The sequence below is a fragment of the Nerophis lumbriciformis genome, linkage group LG08 (genome assembly GCF_033978685.3).
Source record: "Nerophis lumbriciformis linkage group LG08, RoL_Nlum_v2.1, whole genome shotgun sequence".
NCBI classification, from domain to species: domain Eukaryota; kingdom Metazoa; phylum Chordata; class Actinopteri; order Syngnathiformes; family Syngnathidae; genus Nerophis; species Nerophis lumbriciformis.
The window spans coordinates 56,520,917-56,540,000 of NC_084555.2; the positions used below are offsets into that span (position 1 = coordinate 56,520,917).

Here is a 19,084-nt window from a genome sequence, read left to right on the forward strand (position 1 = left end):
ATCAATTTAAATGATTAAAATATGACTAAAACTAAATCAATTAAAATGATTAAAATATGACTCAAACTAAATAAATTCAAATGATTAAAATATGACTCAAACTAAATCAATTCAAATGATTAAAATATGACTCAAACTAAATTAATTTAAATGATTAAAATATGACTCAAACTAAATTAATTAAAATTATTTAAATATGCCGAACACTAAATCAATTTAAATGATTAAAATATGACTAAAACTAAATCAATTCAAATGATTAAAATATGACTCAAACTAAATCAATTTAAATGATTAAAATATGACTCAAACTAAATCAATTTAAATAATTAAAATATGACTCAAACTAAATTAATTAAAATTATTTAAATATGCCAAACACTAAATCAATTTAAATGATTAAAATATAACTAAAACCAAATAAATTTAAATGATTAAAATATGACTCAAACTAAATCAATTTAAATAATTAAAATATGACTCAAACTAAATTAATTAAAATTATTTAAATATGCCGAACACTAAATCAATTTAAATGATTAAAATATGACTAAAACTAAATCAATTCAAATGATTAAAATATGACTCAAACTAAATCAATTCAAATGATTAAAATATGACTCAAACTAAATTAATTAAAATTATTTAAATATGCCGAACACTAAATCAATTTAAATGATTAAAATATGACTCAAACTAAATCAATTCAAATGATTAAAATATGACTCAAACTAAATAATTTTTAAAATATGACTCAAACTGAATTAATTAAAATGATTTAAATATGCCGAACATTAAATCAATTTAAATGATTAAAATATGACTCAAACTGAATTAATTATAATTATTTAAATATGCCGAACACTAAATCAATTTGAATGATTAAAATATGACTAAAACTAAATCAATTCAAATTATTAAAATATGACTCAAACTAAATTAATTTAAATGATTAAAATATGACTCAAACTAAATTAATTAAAATTATTTAAATATGCCGAACACTAAATCAATTTAAATGATTAAAATATGACTCAAACTAAATCAATTCAAATGATTAAAATATGACTCAAACTAAATCATTTTTAAAATATGACTCAAACTGAATTAATTAAAATGATTTAAATATGCCGAACATTAAATCAATTTAAATGATTAAAATATGACTCAAACTGAATTAATTATAATTATTTAAATATGCCGAACACTAAATCAATTTGAATGATTAAAATATGACTAAAACTAAATCAATTCAAATTATTAAAATATGACTCAAACTAAATTAATTTAAATGATTAAAATATGACTCAAACTAAATTAATTAAAATTATTTAAATATGCTGAACACTAAATCAATTTAAATGATTAAAATATGACTCAAACTAAATCAATTCAAATGATTAAAATATGACTCAAACTAAATCATTTTTAAAATATGACTCAAACTGAATTAATTAAAATGATTTAAATATGCCGAACATTAAATCAATTTAAATGATTAAAATATGACTCAAACTGAATTAATTATAATTATTTAAATATGCCGAACACTAAATCAATTTGAATGATTAAAATATGACTGAAACTAAATCAATTCAAATTATTAAAATATGACTCAAACTAAATTAATTTAAATGATTAAAATATGACTCAAACTAAATTAATTAAAATTATTTAAATATGCCGAACACTAAATCAATTTAAATGATTAAAATATGACTCAAACTAAATCAATTCAAATGATTAAAATATGACTCAAACTAAATCATTTTTAAAATATGACTCAAACTGAATTAATTAAAATGATTTAAATATGCCGAACATTAAATCAATTTAAATGATTAAAATATGACTCAAACTGAATTAATTATAATTATTTAAATATGCCGAACACTAAATCAATTTGAATGATTAAAATATGACTAAAACTAAATCAATTCAAATTATTAAAATATGACTCAAACTAAATTAATTTAAATGATTAAAATATGACTCAAACTAAATTAATTAAAATTATTTAAATATGCTGAACACTAAATCAATTTAAATGATTAAAATATGACTCAAACTAAATCAATTCAAATGATTAAAATATGACTCAAACTAAATCATTTTTAAAATATGACTCAAACTGAATTAATTAAAATGATTTAAATATGCCGAACATTAAATCAATTTAAATGATTAAAATATGACTCAAACTGAATTAATTATAATTATTTAAATATGCCGAACACTAAATCAATTTGAATGATTAAAATATGACTAAAACTAAATCAATTCAAATTATTAAAATATGACTCAAACTAAATTAATTTAAATGATTAAAATATGACTCAAACTAAATTAATTAAAATTATTTAAATATGCTGAACACTAAATCAATTTAAATGATTAAAATATGACTCAAACTAAATCAATTCAAATGATTAAAATATGACTCAAACTAAATCATTTTTAAAATATGACTCAAACTGAATTAATTAAAATGATTTAAATATGCCGAACATTAAATCAATTTAAATGATTAAAATATGACTCAAACTGAATTAATTATAATTATTTAAATATGCCGAACACTAAATCAATTTGAATGATTAAAATATGACTAAAACTAAATCAATTCAAATTATTAAAATATGACTCAAACTAAATTAATTTAAATGATTAAAATATGACTCAAACTAAATTAATTAAAATTATTTAAATATGCCGAACACTAAATCAATTTAAATGATTAAAATATGACTCAAACTAAATCAATTCAAATGATTAAAATATGACTCAAACTAAATCATTTTTAAAATATGACTCAAACTGAATTAATTAAAATGATTTAAATATGCCGAACATTAAATCAATTTAAATGATTAAAATATGACTCAAACTGAATTAATTAAAATTATTTAAATATGCCGAACACTAAATCAATTTGAATGATTAAAATATGACTAAAACTAAATCAATTCAAATGATTAAAATATGACTCAAACTAAATTAATTTAAATGATTAAAATATGACTCAAACTAAATTAATTAAAATTATTTAAATATGCCGAACACTAAATCAATTTAAATGATTAAAATATGACTCAAACTAAATCAATTTAAATGATTAAAATATGACTCAAACTAAATCAATTCAAATGATTAAAATATGACTCAAACTAAATCAATTTAAATAATTAAAATATGACTCAAACTAAATTAATTACAATTATTTAAATATGCCAAACACTAAATCAATTTAAATAATTAAAATATAACTAAAACCAAATAAATTTAAATGATTAAAATATGACTCAAACTAAATCAATTTAAATGATTAAAATATGACTAAAACAAAGTCAACTAAATGATTAAAATGTGACTGAAACTAAATCAATTTCAACTACTAAAATATAATTAAACCTAAATCAATTTCAACTACTAAAATTAAATCCATTTATATGATTAACGTCTGACTATAACTAAATAAATGTTCCTGACTAAAAGTCAATCAATGTGTATGATTAAAGTCTGACCGAAACTAACGTTAAAATGAAGACTGGTACACTTGGCGGGCCACTTCATTAGGTACCCCTGCGCCCAGGGCCGGCCCGTGGCATAGGCCGTATAGGCAAATGCTAAGGGCGCCGTCCATCAGGGGGCGCCACGCCAGTGCCACAAATGTTGGAGAAAAAAAAAAAAAAAAAAAAAGTTGGTACTATTATTTCTAAATACAAAAAATAATCCCACGTTAATTAAAATGCAAAGTAAAGCCTATTTAATAGAAATATTATTTGTTACAACATTACGTCCCCCCCTCCTCCCCCCGCACGGTGCGCCCCCTCCCTTCCCGTATCATGACTCTTTTTGGACGTCACCACATCAAAAAATCAACACAAGATGTCAAAACAGCCAAAACTGTCAGGTGCCCAGGGAAGAAAAAAGAGAAAAGAAAAGGAGTAGAAACGAGAAAAGACAGAGGTAGCAGGTAGGTAACGTTAGCCTACATGAAATTATTTGTCTGTTACAGAATGTGATAGTAACCTGGCTTTTTAGCATTAAGCTAATATTACATGATTCGGCAATTGCTAATCAATAAATAGCTAGTTCTGTTTTAACGTCGGGTTAATATTGTGGAGGGGGCTAAATTGTTATGGAAAATAATAATGTAACGTTAGCTAATTACAGTACTCCCACCTTACATTCCTCAGGGACATTTGTATTAGATCTTTTAAGCAGGTGTTTTTTTGTTTACATTGTTATTGCCTTCTGGTTAGCTAATGTTTGCCCTGCAGGTAATAGTCACTTTTCCACCCCTTTATATATTAGGTATAGTTGTAAGTTAAAAAAAAAGGTCAAAGACAAAGCTATTCGGGTTCTTGTGAGTATATACACTTCACTGCCGATGTGGGGGGGCGCCACCTAAAATCTTGCCTAGGGCGCCAGATTGGTTAGGGCCGGGCCTGCCTGCGCCCACACGTCACCTGGACAAACTGTCAATCCTGACTCCGTGTTTGGTCTCCGTGTCTTTGGAATCCATCCGGATGCTGAACTCTTTATCCAACAGCAGGACAAAGGAGATGGCGCCCGAGTCGGGCTTCATGTAGAGCAGGAAGGAGTCCTTCACCACCAGCCAGCTATAACACACACACACACACACACACACACACACACACACACACACACACACACACACACCGTCATCACGTGTGTATGATAGTGATGTCAACTTTTGCTGCGTGTCTTCTTTGTTGTTTTTGAGAGGAGAGCCGTGGGAAGCAAGAGCATCACGGAGCCGTAGGAGGCTGGACTGAGCTTTCCAAACGTGTGGGATTTGTAATTTTTTTTTTCAGATTTGCAAAATAACACCACACTTTAACAACGCTCATGTGCTTTTTAGGCAGCGATAAAGACAAGAGAAGCGGTCGCGTGGACATGAAGTAATAGTACACACACTTTGAAGTACAAACCCCAACACCAGTGAAGTTGTCACGTTGTGTAAATGGTCAATAAAAAGAGAATACAACAAATACTTTTCAACTTATATTCAATTGAATAGACTGCAAAGACAAGATATTTCAAAAGAGTGAGAGAGTTGAGGAATGCTCATCAAAGACTTATTTGGAACATCCCACAGGTGAACAGGCTAATTGGGAACAGGTGGGTGCCGTGATTGGGTATAAAAGCAGCTTCAGTCATTCACAAACAAGGACGGGGCGAGGGTCACCACTTTGTCAACAAATGCCTGAGCAAATTGTTTAAGAACAACATTTCTCAATTTAGGGATTTCACCATCTACAGTATGTAATATCAAAAGGTTCAGAGAATGTGGAGAAATCACTGCACGTAAGCCATGATATTACGGACCTTGGAGCCCTCAGGCGGTATTGCATCAAAAAACGCTATCAGTGTGTAAAGGATATCACCACATGGGCTCAAGAACACTTCAGAAAACCACTCTCAGTAATTTCAGTTTCTCGCTACATCTGTAAGTGCAAGTTAAAACTCTACTATGCAAAGGCAAAGCCATTTATCAACAACACCCAGAAACGCCGCCGGCTACGCTGGCCCAAGCTCATCTACAATGGACTGATGCAAAGTGGAAAAGTGTTCTGTGGTCTGACGAGTCCACATTTCAAATAGTTTTTGGAAACTGTGGACGTCGTGTTCTCGAGAACAAAGAGGAAAAAGAACCATCCGGATTGTTATAGGCGCAAAGTGTAAAAGGCAGCATGTGTGATGGTATGGGGGTGTATTAGTGCCCAAGACATGGGTAACTTACACATCTGTGAAGGCACCATTAATGCTGAAAGGTACATACAGGTTTTGGAGCAACATATGTTGCCATCCAAGCAATGTTACCATGGACGCCCCTGCTTATTTCAGCAAGACAATGCCAAGCCACGTGTTACATCAACGTGGCTTCATAGTAAAAGAGTGTGGGTACTAGACTGGCCTGCCTGTAGTCCAGACCTGTCTCCCATTGAAAATGTGTGAAGGCTAAAATATGAGAAGGGAGACTGTTGAACAACTTAAGCTGTACATCAAGCAAGAATGGGAAAGAATTCCACTTCCAAAATGTGTCTCCTCAGTTCCCAAACCTTTACTGAGTGTTGTTAAAAGGAAAGGCCATGTAACACACTGGTAGAAATGTCTTTTTTGCAATGTGTTGCTGCCATTAAATTCAAAGTTAATGATTATTTGCAAAAAAAAAAAAGTTTGTCAGTGTGAACATGAAATATCTTGTCTTTGCAGTCTATTCAATTGAATATAAGTTGAAAATGATTTGTTGTATTCTCTTTTTATTTACCATTTACACAAGGTGACAACTTCACTGGGTTAGGGTATTGTACATAAGACAGTACGAGGGTGCTAAACTAAAGAGAAAAGTTAGATACGAACCGTTTGGACCAGCGGTAACAAGCTTTTGTGTGACCACAGCAGTTCATACCGGGGATACGGTGACCCCCCGAGCGCTTGTATATCATCCCTTCCCTGCAACACACACACAAACACAATAATAATAATAATAATACACACCATGATGATAAGTCAATGATATTTATGGTATAAACATTTACAGTAGCTCTGTAAAATCTAATAAAAAAAATATATTTTTAAATGTTAGAATGTTGGTCAGATCACAATATTATTTAATAGTATATCTAACTCATTCTGTACATATTATTACATATTTAATATTATTTTATTGTATTTTTTTTAGATGCTGGCCAGGTAATAAAATAATGGCAAATTTTGAAAAAATAAAAAAAATATGGAAAATATGGAAAAACAATTGCTCAAATTTTATTTAAATCATACGTGTTGTATATTTTATATATTTATATTTGTTTCAATAATTTCATATTCATAATAATATAGATGTCATGTCTGTGATCATGTTTTTGTTTTGGTCATGTTTGTTTTGGGTTTTGGACTTTTTGTGCACTTTTGTTTTGTCACCATAGCAACCATTAGTTTTCACCTGTCACGTCACGCACCTGTTTCACGTTTTGAGTCACGCACCTGCTTTCACTAATCATGTCCATAGTATTTAAATTCATTCTTTTCAGTTGTTCGTCCTGACGACCCCCGCATTTATGCCCCCTGTCACACTCTGTCCACCTCTGCGCACTTCATGTCCATGCCAAGTAAGTTTGTTTATTATTGCCACAGTTAGTGTTTTTTGTTGTTCATAGTTTTTTGCCCCCGTGCAAGTCTTTTGTTTTCGTTAGTCAAGTTTGTACATCCGCCTTGAGCGCGCCTTTTGTTCCTTTGAGTGTTATTATTAAATATGTATTTACCTTCACGCCATGACCAGTCCAATTCACTTGCACCTCGGGAGAACAAACCAAGCCACAGTCCAAGTCATGACAGATGTCGTCAGCACGACAAACTGAAAAGAATGAACTTAAATACTATGGACATGATTAGTGAAAGCAGGTGCGTGACTCAAAACGTGAAACAGGTGCGTGACGTGACAGGTGAAAACTAATGGTTGCTATGGTGACAAAACAAAAGTGCACAAAAAGTCCAAAACCCAAAACGAACATGACCAAAACAAAAACATGATCACAGACATGACAATAGATGTATATTTTCTGCTGGATCTACTCTCTATTTTATGCTGCAGCTGCTACAAATACTGTAATATTGTACATGCTCATTGTTATATATTGTATATATTATATACAAATATAATATAATAATATAATAGATCAGTATACATTACATACTGTACATATAATATGCAAATATTACATATATGTTATATTGCTACTATGGTACATTTTTAGTCTACTTTACACCTGCATTATCCTTTCCATCCTTACCCTTTCCATCCTTTGTAACTGAGCTACTGTGTGGAACAATTTCCCTTGTGGATCAATAAAGTTGATCTAAATCTAAGTCTATAATGTATACAAATATTGAATAAACTAACTATATTTAAATAAATAGAAATAAAGTAATACACATTTTTTAATATTAAGAAAATAAAAAAAGGAATAAATGTGCAAATAAAAAGGAAACAATGCTAAAAGGCTTACAGTCCCTTGGGGCCCAGGTCGTGGATGAACGACAACTGGCTGACGTCGATAAACTCCATCTGATTAAAAAAAAAAAGAAAGTTTCATCCATCATCCGTCCATCCATTTTCTACCGCTTGTCCCTCTCATATTGTGTCAAATTGGTCTCACACTTAAAGCACATGAGTCATGTGCTGCAATGATGCACAATGTTCTTCTGCATTATGCATTCAAATGTACACCTTCTGCACACACGTCTGCTTGTTGCTTTCATAGGCACTAATAAAGGATACTTATGTCAAATAAGGTAACAACAACATTGGGCAGGTACAGTATGCACATTCCGCATGCAGCCTTTGTTTGCATCAGATGACATTGTGTGACTCTGACTGATAATTCAACTTGAGTCAACATTATGACTCAACACATTTCAATATCATCATCACTTACAGTGTGGTGATATTTGCGGTACATGGACATCTTCAGCAGCTTGTTCAAATAGTCCTCTAGTTGTCTCTGCAGACACACACACACACACACACACACACACACACACACACACACACACACACACACACACAGTTTTTGTACACTTGTAGGGCCATGTCCTAAAAGGAATACAACTAATAATTATAATCATACAAAGCCCAAAGCAGTGAAGTTGTGTAAATGGTCAATAAAAAGAGAATACAATAAATCCTTTTCAACTTATATTCAATTGAATAGACTGCAAAGACAAGATATTTAACGTTCCAACTGAGAAACTTTGTTGGTTTTTTTTGCAAATAATCATTAACTTAGAATTTAATGGCAGCAACACATTGCAAAAAAAGGCATTTTTACCAGTGTGTTACATGGCCTTTCCTTTTAACAACACTCAGTAAAGGTTTGGGAACTGAGGAGCAGTGTTGGGTTGGTTACTGAAAACCAGTAACTAGTTACAGTTACTAGTTACTTTATTTCAAAAGTAACTCAGTTACTAACTCAGTTACTTACACCAAAAAGTAATGCGTTACTGTGAAAAGTAACTATTTAGTTACTTCTTTTTTTCTTCTTTTTTTTTTAAAGCTCCCATTAATGCCCTTTTTGCCTTCATTTCAGTACTGTTATTGCACTGGACAATAATACAATCTGTTGATCAACTTGACATACATTTTTATTTTCCTTTTAACATAATGAATGAAAAACAGTGCAACATAAAAAGGCATTCCTCCTTTCTTTAAACTTGGACCAATGACCATGAATAAAAAACAAGTTAAAGTGCAACATAAGAAGGCACATCATCTTCCTTGAAACATAAAGGCTGACATGTGGAGTGATGCTGCTGTCTTCCACACTTGGAGCCATGGATTGTAGAATCCTTGTTTTCAGTGGCAGGATCATTGACACAGATGGTGAAGTTTCAGTGCTCAGTAGAGATGGAACACTTTTGAGGGGTTTAAGCACCTGGAGGACCTCATCTGCCACTCTCACATCATCATCAGACAGGGTGACATTTGTCTTCAGGGTGTTGTGGGTCAATGCAGAGTATATAGCTGCCTGCTGCTCCAACATATCATAAGTGGAGTTCCACCTCGTTGGGACATCATGTATGAGCAGGCAGCTTTAGCATTTCTTGCTTTGTCTTAAGCACATGAGCAGCTGTTGTGCTTGGGTGGAAGTAGGAAACCTTCCTGATCCTCCCAAAGAGGCGCTCCATCCTATTGACTGAGATGTGATGCCAAATTCACTACATGTGCAAAGCACCTATCTGTGGTCCCAGTCCTGCCTCATTCTCTGTCATTATTTGATTTTTGGCATTATCACGTGTGACTGGGATATCTTTATCTTCCATTCCTCCACTGCTTGTGTCAGTACCTGCGCAAGGTGACTCTCGTAGAGGGGGCGTGTCTTCTCATCTCCCAGTCTGCTGTGATGAAGTGAGCGCTTATAGTTCCGCTGGACGTCCACCCGTCTGTCATGAGCGCAACAGATGATGCTCGGGATAGTTCATCCACAACTTTTTTCTTCTCCTGCTCATAAAGATCTGGCACAATCTTATTGCTGAAGTGGGTGCGCGACGGGATGTCGTAACGTGGTTCAAGCACGTTCAGCATGTGTTTAAAAGCCTCGTTTTGCACAAACGAGTCTGCACTTATAAACACACCGATTCAATGGCGGGGGCGTTCAAGCTCCTCCGTTACTCCGCTCGCCATGACCACGCTGTGTGTGGACTGAACGTAACTTTTTTTCCCCACACACATAGACCGCGCCTCTTTTCTTCTCTCCGGCTTGTGACAGAGGAAGATTCAGAAGAATGACACCACAGCGCTTCTGTTTCTAGCCGATACTACATCAAAAGTAACGTAAAATAACGCAGTAACGCATCATGTAGTAACGGTAACTAAATTACTGAATAAAAAAAAATAACGCGTTATATTACTAGTTACCGCCGAAACTAACGGCGTTACAGTAACGCGTTACTTTGTAACGTGTTAGTCCCAACACTGCTGAGGAGACACATTTTTGAAGTGGAATTCTTTCCCATTCTTGCTTGATGTACAGCTTAAGTTGTTCAACAGTCTCCCTTCTCATATTTTAGCCTTCAGATTGCGCCACACATTTTCAATGGGAGACAGGTCTGGACTACAGGCAGGCCAGTCTAGTACCCACACTCTTTTACTACGCTGTTGTAACACATAGCTTGGCATTGTCTTGCTGAAATAAGCAGGGGCATCCAAGATAACGTTGCTTGGATGGCAACATATGTTGCTCCAAAAGCTGTATGTACCATGAACATTAATGGTGTGTAAGTTACAGATGTGTAAGTTACCCATGTCTTGGTCACTAATACACCCCCATACCATCAAACATGCTGCCTTTTAAACTTTGACCCCAGAACAATCCGGATGGTTCTTTTCCTCTTTGGTCCGGAGGACACGACGTCCACAGTTTCCAAAAACAATTTGAAATGTGGACTCGTCAGACCACAGAACACTTTTCCACTTTGTATCATTCCATCTTAGATGAGCTCGGGCCCAGCGAAGCGTTTCTGGGTGTTGTTGATAAATGGCTTTCGCTTTGCATCGTAGAGTTTTAAATTGCAAATCAAATCAAATTCCAAATGAGCTAATATTTGCAAAAAATAACAAAGTTTTCCAGTTTGAACATTAAGTATCTTGTCTTTGCAGTCTATTCAATTGAATATAAGTTGAAAAGGATTTGTTGTCTTCTCTTTTTATTTACCATTTACACAACGTGACAACTTCACTGCTTTTGTAAATTATTATCACCATGCTCACCTTTGAATGCCACTCTGAGGTGTTTCTTTATTCAACAACATGCAGACAAGCAGTACATATCTTCCAGTGGTTTATCAAAAATGATCACCATGCACTCTACTGTAGTGCAATATGGCCAAAGAAAACATTAAAAGACAAGCAAAATATTAAAAAGAGCTTTGGTTAATTCACGTCCGACATGGTTGTAGACCACCACAATGTATGCATCCAATTTTCTTTTTTAAATGATGCCAAATAAAGCAAGCAAATATTGTAAATGCAGTGTGGAACGGTAGAAAAGGTTTGATCAAGTCAAACAGAGAACAATGACAAACACTGGCCTATTTATTATTTACCCTCTAGAAGGAACATATGATGTCTTTAAGTTGAAGTGGAGTGGTAATTGTTTTTTTTTAGCGACACCTAAATGAAAATAATGTATTATACTAAAAGCATGATGCAGTAAGTTGAATAATGCGGACACGTTTGTTACTGGATACTTTCTAATACGCTTGTGCATTGGGGGCTTTGTATGTGTAAGTAACATGCAACTATGATACTTGTTTATGTTCACAAATGTGCTGTTTTACACTTAGACTTCCTTTTTATTGTCATTCAAATTTGAACTTTACAGCACAGATAAGAACGAAATGTTGTTACATAAGCTCATGGTAGTGCAGGATAAAAAAGCAATAAGGTGCATATATAAATAAATAAATATATATAAATATATATATAAAATAAATAAACATATATAAATAAATAAATAGATTACTGTACAGATAAATATATTGCACTTTTTCACATGCGTCCACATTTATGGATGTATGTTATATTGTCTTTTTTATTCCAGCGAGTTAATCCATTTTAGGGGGAGTTGAGGGGATAATTTAATTATGATGCGTTCAAGAGTCTTACGGCCTGAGGGAAGAAGCTGTTACAGAACCTGGAGGTTCTGCTTCGGAGGCTGCGGAACTGCAATATTGTGCAAAGATTATTACGTATGTCTAGCTTGTGTGCTATCGTGTGCTTAGCTGTTGTGTAGCTGCGAACTCCTAGTAGGTTTACCTTTTCTAAATGACTTGACTAAAATAGAAGAAATTGAGTGGTTATTGGAGGACATTTAGATGTTAACAAGTAAACATGCTGCGATACTGCTTGTATCGCACATGATATCACACATTTTACATGCAAGCACATATTATCCATACTTGTTTTCCTGATGATATCGGACCGACATCCGATATCAATATCGGATCAGGATACCCCTAATTGTAGACAAACACAAAATAATAAAGTGTGCTTTTTCGTTTACATTCAAATAATTTTTTTTTAAATAGGCAACCAAAATATTAGTTAATTCAACTGGTAGGTAATTGTATGTTTTAATATACTACTACTACTATAGTAACTGCAGCAATTTTGCTGTCTGTGCTGTCAACTTCTGGCTTCATTGAAGCTAAAAAGCTAGCCTAAAATATTAGCATGCTAACGTTAGCTTGTTATAATCGTAACAGTTAGCATACTTTACTTTACTACTTCATGTCTCAAAAATATTGAATTTTAGGTATAAAAGATCAATATTAGCTACAAGTGTAGCTTAAAACGTTAGCATGCTCATTTTAGCATTGTAAGATAGGAAAAGTTAACGTACTTCTAAGGTAGCGTCACGTATCAAAATACATGATTTTTAGGGTTAAACATACAACATTTTTGCCCGCACAGAACTGGGGAAAAAAGGCTTTTGTTTACTCTGCTACTTTTACATGAACATGTTGCAAAAAGACTGGAAATTAACAGAACTTATTTCATTCAACGCTTTTCAATCCAGATTGAATTGTAACTGTTTTTCTTCATGTGTATGACGACATGTATTTTTATCTAACTGGATCTTTTGCTGCCTCTTGGCCACGACTCCTTTGAAAAAGACTTTTTTTTTTTACATCTCAATGGGACGTTCCTGGTGAAATAAAGGTTTTTTTTTAATGCTAAAATAATGTGTTAGCATGCTAACTTTAACATGATGACATAAGAAAAGGTCATGTACTTATAAGATGCAGCAAAGTATCGAAGAGGTTTATACCAATACAATTTGCAAAAATGCTAGCATAAAAGGTTAGCATGCTAACAAGAGAAGTATCGATACTTCCTAGATGACGCCAAGTATCAAAATCCATGATTTTTAGAGTTAAACATATCAAATGAGCTAAAATGCTAAAATAAAGCGTCAGCATGCTAATGTTATCATGCTAATACGTGACCAGATAAGAGAAAATACCAGATTTATAATGTTTCTACACCATGTCTGCTATATATTTGTAGTAAAATAGCGACAGTGTTGAAATGCAAATAGTTAGCATGCTAACACCTAGCAAAATAGCATGTCCTAAACATTTTGACGGTAAAACGGTTGAAATGGCTTGACAGATGAGGAAACTAAAAAGAGGTCATGTTGCCTCATTTCCTAAAATAACATGTAGCGTTGATAGGGTGCGTACCTAATCAATGGGCCCCTAAAGAGCTTGGCCATGGAAACACAGAATGTTCCAAAAATGAATGATCACAGGAGGCGCAATGGAGACTTTTCCAAGGATATAAGATATGTTGGGCTTCTTTGGCTGGTGGGTCCCGTATTAAATGAAAATAAAAGAAGAATAAAGGACAACTTGCTTCAAAGCAGGCCCATAATAAAGTAATAATAGGTTCAGTATGTGGAAATAATATCTATTTATTGGGGAGTTGTGTTAGGAAACATTGAACGTACCCGCCTGCTGGACACCTGCTCGTCCCGCACCAGCTCGTCTCCTCCGCCTCTGGGCAGCGAAGGTATCTTCCTCACCTCGCTCTTCCTCACAGTCCTCCTCCTCACCGTGTGGCTAAGATCAAAGACAAATAGAGTAAAATGGCAGCAGGTGTTTGTGGAAGCTAATGGCTGCAATCAGCCCACAGCAAAATGAAGAATTATTCACACCACATCAGTCCAACCTGCTGAGGAAGAAGTCATCAAATAAAGTCAACAACACAGAAAGTACAGTATATGTCAGATTAATCAGCTTGTTCTAATCAACATTTACAGGAACAAAAAGGTCAATTTTGCAGCAAATTACACTCTGGAACTGGAGAAAATGGAGCATTAGCCTAGCTTAGCCTAGCCTTGCTTAGCATAGCGTGGAAGAAAAATAACTTCAATGTTTGAAAAGCAAGTATTGAGTATATATATATATATATATATATATATATTAGAGATGCACTGTTTGCGGGCACAACCGCGGAGTCCACGGATTATCCGCGGATCGGGCGGATGAAATTAAAAAAAATTAGATTTTATCCGCGGGTTGGGTCGGGTCGGGCGGTTGAAATAAAAAAAAATTAGATTTTAAATAGATTCAGGCGGGTGGCAGTTAAACCAATTGGTAAATATATATACATAGTTAAATGTTGTTACCCACATACGAAAAACGAGCAGGCACCTGCAGCATATGCCACAACAGAAGAAGAAAAAAAAAGAGATGGACACTTTTACGGAGCGGAGAAGGGACGCCTCGCCGGGGTCCGGGACCGAGGCCCCTTCCCCCGAGAGGGCCCCACCGGGAGCCGTAGCTGAGGCGATCCGCGAGAAGGGCCCGACGCACGTCCAGGGTCACCACCGCGCCCACCGCACCGACACCCCGCCTCGTCCGCCTTCGCCGCGGCCGGCGTCACGCGCAGCAGGTAAGCAGCTTACCTGCCCGCCACCCCCGTGGCCGGGGGCTCGTAACAGGGGTCACTCCACGCGCTCCGCCCGCGCAGCTTACCTGCCCGCCACCCCTGTTGCCGGGGGAGCGTAACAGGGGTCACTCCGCGCGCAGTGCGCTCACGAAAGGGGTGGGGCTCACCCTGGTTGATATAGACAGCAGGACGTCGGAACCCGCTAAGGAGTGTGTAACAACCCACCTGCCGAATCAACTAGCCCTGAAAATGGATGGCGCTGGAGCGTCGGGCCCATACCAGGCCGTCACCGGCAGCGAGACGCGCTTGGAGGTGCGCTCAGCGCGGCTCCCATATGATTGCGCACTGGTGTGCGTCTGGGTCGTGACAGCGTGGCACGCGAATGTCTGTGCTGCATTGGATCAGTATCCTTTCTTTAACAAGCAAAAGCTTTATAACCTCACTAATGCCTTGCATCGTCTATATTAGATATATAACAACGGGCGGGTGCGGGCAAATGCGGTTCTGATGAAATGTTACATCGGGTGGATGGCGGATGGTTGATGACTTTCTGATGCGGTTGCGGATGAAATAATTGCCTATCCGCGCATCTCTAATATATATATATATATATATATATATATATATATATATATATATATATATATATATATATATATACAGTACAGTTTGGACAGACCTTCTCATTCAATGCCTTTTCTTTATTTTCATGACTATTTACTTTGTAGATCAGGGGTCCCCAAACTTTTTGACTCATGGGCCGCATTGGGTTAAAAAAATTTGACCTATTGTCTATTGTAGCCATAATGGTTACAATACATGTACAAACCCCGTTTCCATATGAGTTGGGAAATTGTGTTAGATGTAAATATAAACGGAATACAATGATTTGCAAATCCTTTTCAAGCCATATTCAGTTGAATATGCTACAAAGACAACATATTTGATGTTCAAACTCATAAACATTTTTTTTGTGCAAATAATCATTAACTTTAGAATTTGATGGCAGCAACACGTGACAAAGAAGTTGGGAAAAGTGGCAATAAATACTGATAAAGTTGAGGAATGCTCATCAAAGACTTATTTGGAACATCCCACAGGTGTGCAGGCTATTTGGGAACAGGTGGGTGCCATGATTGGGTATAAAAACAGTTCTTAAAAAATGCTCAGTCTTTCACAAGAAAGGATGGGGCGAGGTACACCCCTTTGTCCACAACTGCGTGAGCAAATAGTCAAACAGTTGAAGAACAACGTTTCTCAAAGTGCAATTGCAAGAAATGTAGGGATTTCAACATCTACGCTCCATAATATCATCAAAAGGTTCAGAGAATGTGGAGAAATCACTCCACGTAAGCAGCATGACCGGAAACCAACATTGAATGACCGTGACCTTCCATCCCTCAGACGGCACTGTATCAAAAACCCACATCAATCTCTAAAGGATATCACCACATGGGCTCCGGAACACTTCAGAAAACCACTGTCACTAAATACAGTTGGTCACTACATCTGTAAGTGCAAGTTAAAGCTCTACTATGCAAAGCCAAAGCCATTTATCAACAACACCCAGAAACGCCGCCGGCTTCTCTGAGCCCAAGATCATCTAAGATGGACTCACGCAAAGTGGAAAAGTGTTCTGTGGTCTGACGAGTCCGGATTTCAAATTGTTTTTGGAAATATTCAACATCGTGTCATCCGGACCAAGGGGGAAGCGAACCATCCAGACTGTTATCGACGCAAAATTCAAAAGCCAGCATCTGTGATGATATGGGGGTACATTAGTGCCCAAGGCATGGGTAACTTACACATCTGTGAAGGCGCCATTAATGCTGAAAGGTACATACAGGTTTTGGAACAACATATGCTGCCATCTAAGCGCCGTCTTTTTCATGGACGCCCCTGCTTATTTCAGCAAGACAATGCCAAGCCACATTCAGCACGTGTTACAACAGCGTGGCTTCGTAAAAAAAAAAAGAGTGCGGGTACTTCCCTGGCCCGCCTGCAGTCCAGACCTGTCTCCCATCTAAAATGTGTGGCGCATTATGAAGCGTAAAATACGACAGCGCAGACCCCGGACTGTTGAACGACTGAAGCTCTACATAAAACAAGAATGGGAAAGAATTCCACTTTCAAAGCTTCAACAATTAGTTTCCTCAGTTCCCAATTATTTATTGAGTGCTGTTAAAAGAAAAGGTGATGTAACACAGTGGTGAACATGCCCTTTCCCAACTACTTGGGCACGTGTTGCAGCCATGAAATTCTAAGTTAATTATTTGCAAAAAAAAAAAAAAATGTATGAGTTTGAACATCAAATATGTTGTCTTTGTAGCATATTCAACTGAATATGGCTTGAAAAGGATTTGCAAATCATTGTATTCCGTTTATATTTACATCTAACACAATTTCCCAACTCATATGGAAACGGGGTTTGTAGTACTTGTTTTAAAAATGAAAAATATCAAAATGGCCCCCATATGCTTTCATTTTTCAGTGTGTGGCCCTTAGTGGAAAAAGTTTGGACACCCCTGCTTGAATACAAAACATTTATTACTATAATCTGAAGACCTGAGGCCAGGTATGGTCACTAGTACCTATTTTATATTATGAAATCAATCTAATGTTAAAAACCCAGGCCAGGACTTAGTAAAGGACTAAAAATGAAGTAACTGTGGGGGTGTTGATCAGCTGACCTGCGTGAGGGCAGAGGAATCCTCATGAAGGTCTTGTAGGTCCTCAGCTCTCTGTGCAGCTCCATGAAGTGCTTCTCCTTCCTCTTCACCACCCACGTGAACTCGCCGTGCTTCATCTCCATCTTGAACACGGCGGGCAGGGACTGAAAATGTCATAAACACAACGTACCTTTTTCATGAAAAGGAAAAAAGGTTTTCCTACCCTGGAAATTATTTGTATTTAAAAAAAAAAAAAATATTTCAATAAAAATATATGATTTAATATTTTGAAATAATATAATATTTGAAATAATTAAAGTAAAATGAAAAGAAGGGCATTTTCAGTGGGACATGTTGTATATGTTACGTGGTATTTAACGGAGGGAAATTATTGGCAAAAATTGACAAAAACACAAAAACAAAATGAATTCTCGCCCAACTATTTGCAAGTAAAAACAACAATAGTTGGTTTACTTGTGAATTGTTTCTTTAATGGATGAAAATTGTTTTTATACTTGCAATCTTTTTCTTTTTTTTGAAGAAAATAGTTTTTATAATTGAGAACATTTTTATTTTTTTAAGAAAATAGTCTTATGCTTGTAAAGTGTTTCTCTAACTAAAAAAATAATTTTATAAGTGCAAATTATTTTTTTCAATTGAAGAAAATAGTTTTTTTTTTTACTTGCGAATCGTTTTATACTTGCAATAATTTTTTATGAATTGAAGAAAATAGTTTTTATAATTGGGAATATTTTTTTTAATTAAAAAAAATAGTCTTATACATGTAAAGTGTTTTTCTAACTAAAAAATAGTATTATAAGTTCTTTTTTTTATTGAAGAAAATAGTTTTTTTTTTAATTTGCGAATCGTTTTATACTTGCAATTTTTTTTTTTTATTGTAGAAAATAGTTTTTATAATTGAGAATAGTTTTTTTTCATTAAAGAAAATAGTCCTATACATGTAAAGTGTTTTTCTAACTAAAAAAATAGTTTTATAAGTGCCAATTATTTTTTTTAGGTGAAGAAATTTGTTGTTTTTTTTACTTGCAAATCATTTTATACTTGCAATATTTTTTTTTAAATTGAAGAAAGTAGTTTTTATAATTAAGAATAGTTTTTATTTTTATTAAAGAAAATTGTCTTATACTTGTAAAGAGTTTTTCTAACTAAAACAATTGTTTTAAAAGTGCAAATATTTTTTTTTAATTGAAGAAAATAGTTATTTACACTTGCAAATCCTTTTTTTAATTGAATAAAATTGTTTTTTACTTGCAAATGTTTTATTTTTTTTTACTTACGAATCGTTGGGCGTAAGTCAAATCATTTTTGTGTATTTGAGGCATTTTGGCAGTAATTTCACTCCATAGTATTTACCCTGTTTTGTGCAAATTCTTCTTTTTTAAATACATTTTGCAGATTTTAAAAACTCATC

At 34.6% G+C, this 19,084-nt stretch overlaps 1 protein-coding gene across 2 annotated transcripts in view; it reads right to left on the reverse strand.

The window, feature by feature from the left end:
* pld1a (phospholipase D1a) overlaps positions 1 to 19,084 on the reverse strand; it is a 95,340-nt gene that overhangs the window by 30,089 nt on the left and 46,167 nt on the right. For both annotated transcript variants that reach the window (XM_061969223.1, XM_061969222.2), the window contains exons 4-9: positions 17,674 to 17,816; positions 14,040 to 14,151; positions 8,466 to 8,531; positions 8,037 to 8,095; positions 6,391 to 6,483; positions 4,473 to 4,625 (exon numbers count right to left, since the gene is read on the reverse strand). In XM_061969223.1, the coding sequence (XP_061825207.1) occupies positions 4,473 to 4,625; positions 6,391 to 6,483; positions 8,037 to 8,095; positions 8,466 to 8,531; positions 14,040 to 14,151; positions 17,674 to 17,816 (626 nt within the window). The remainder of the gene's footprint in view (positions 1 to 4,472; positions 4,626 to 6,390; positions 6,484 to 8,036; positions 8,096 to 8,465; positions 8,532 to 14,039; positions 14,152 to 17,673; positions 17,817 to 19,084) is intronic.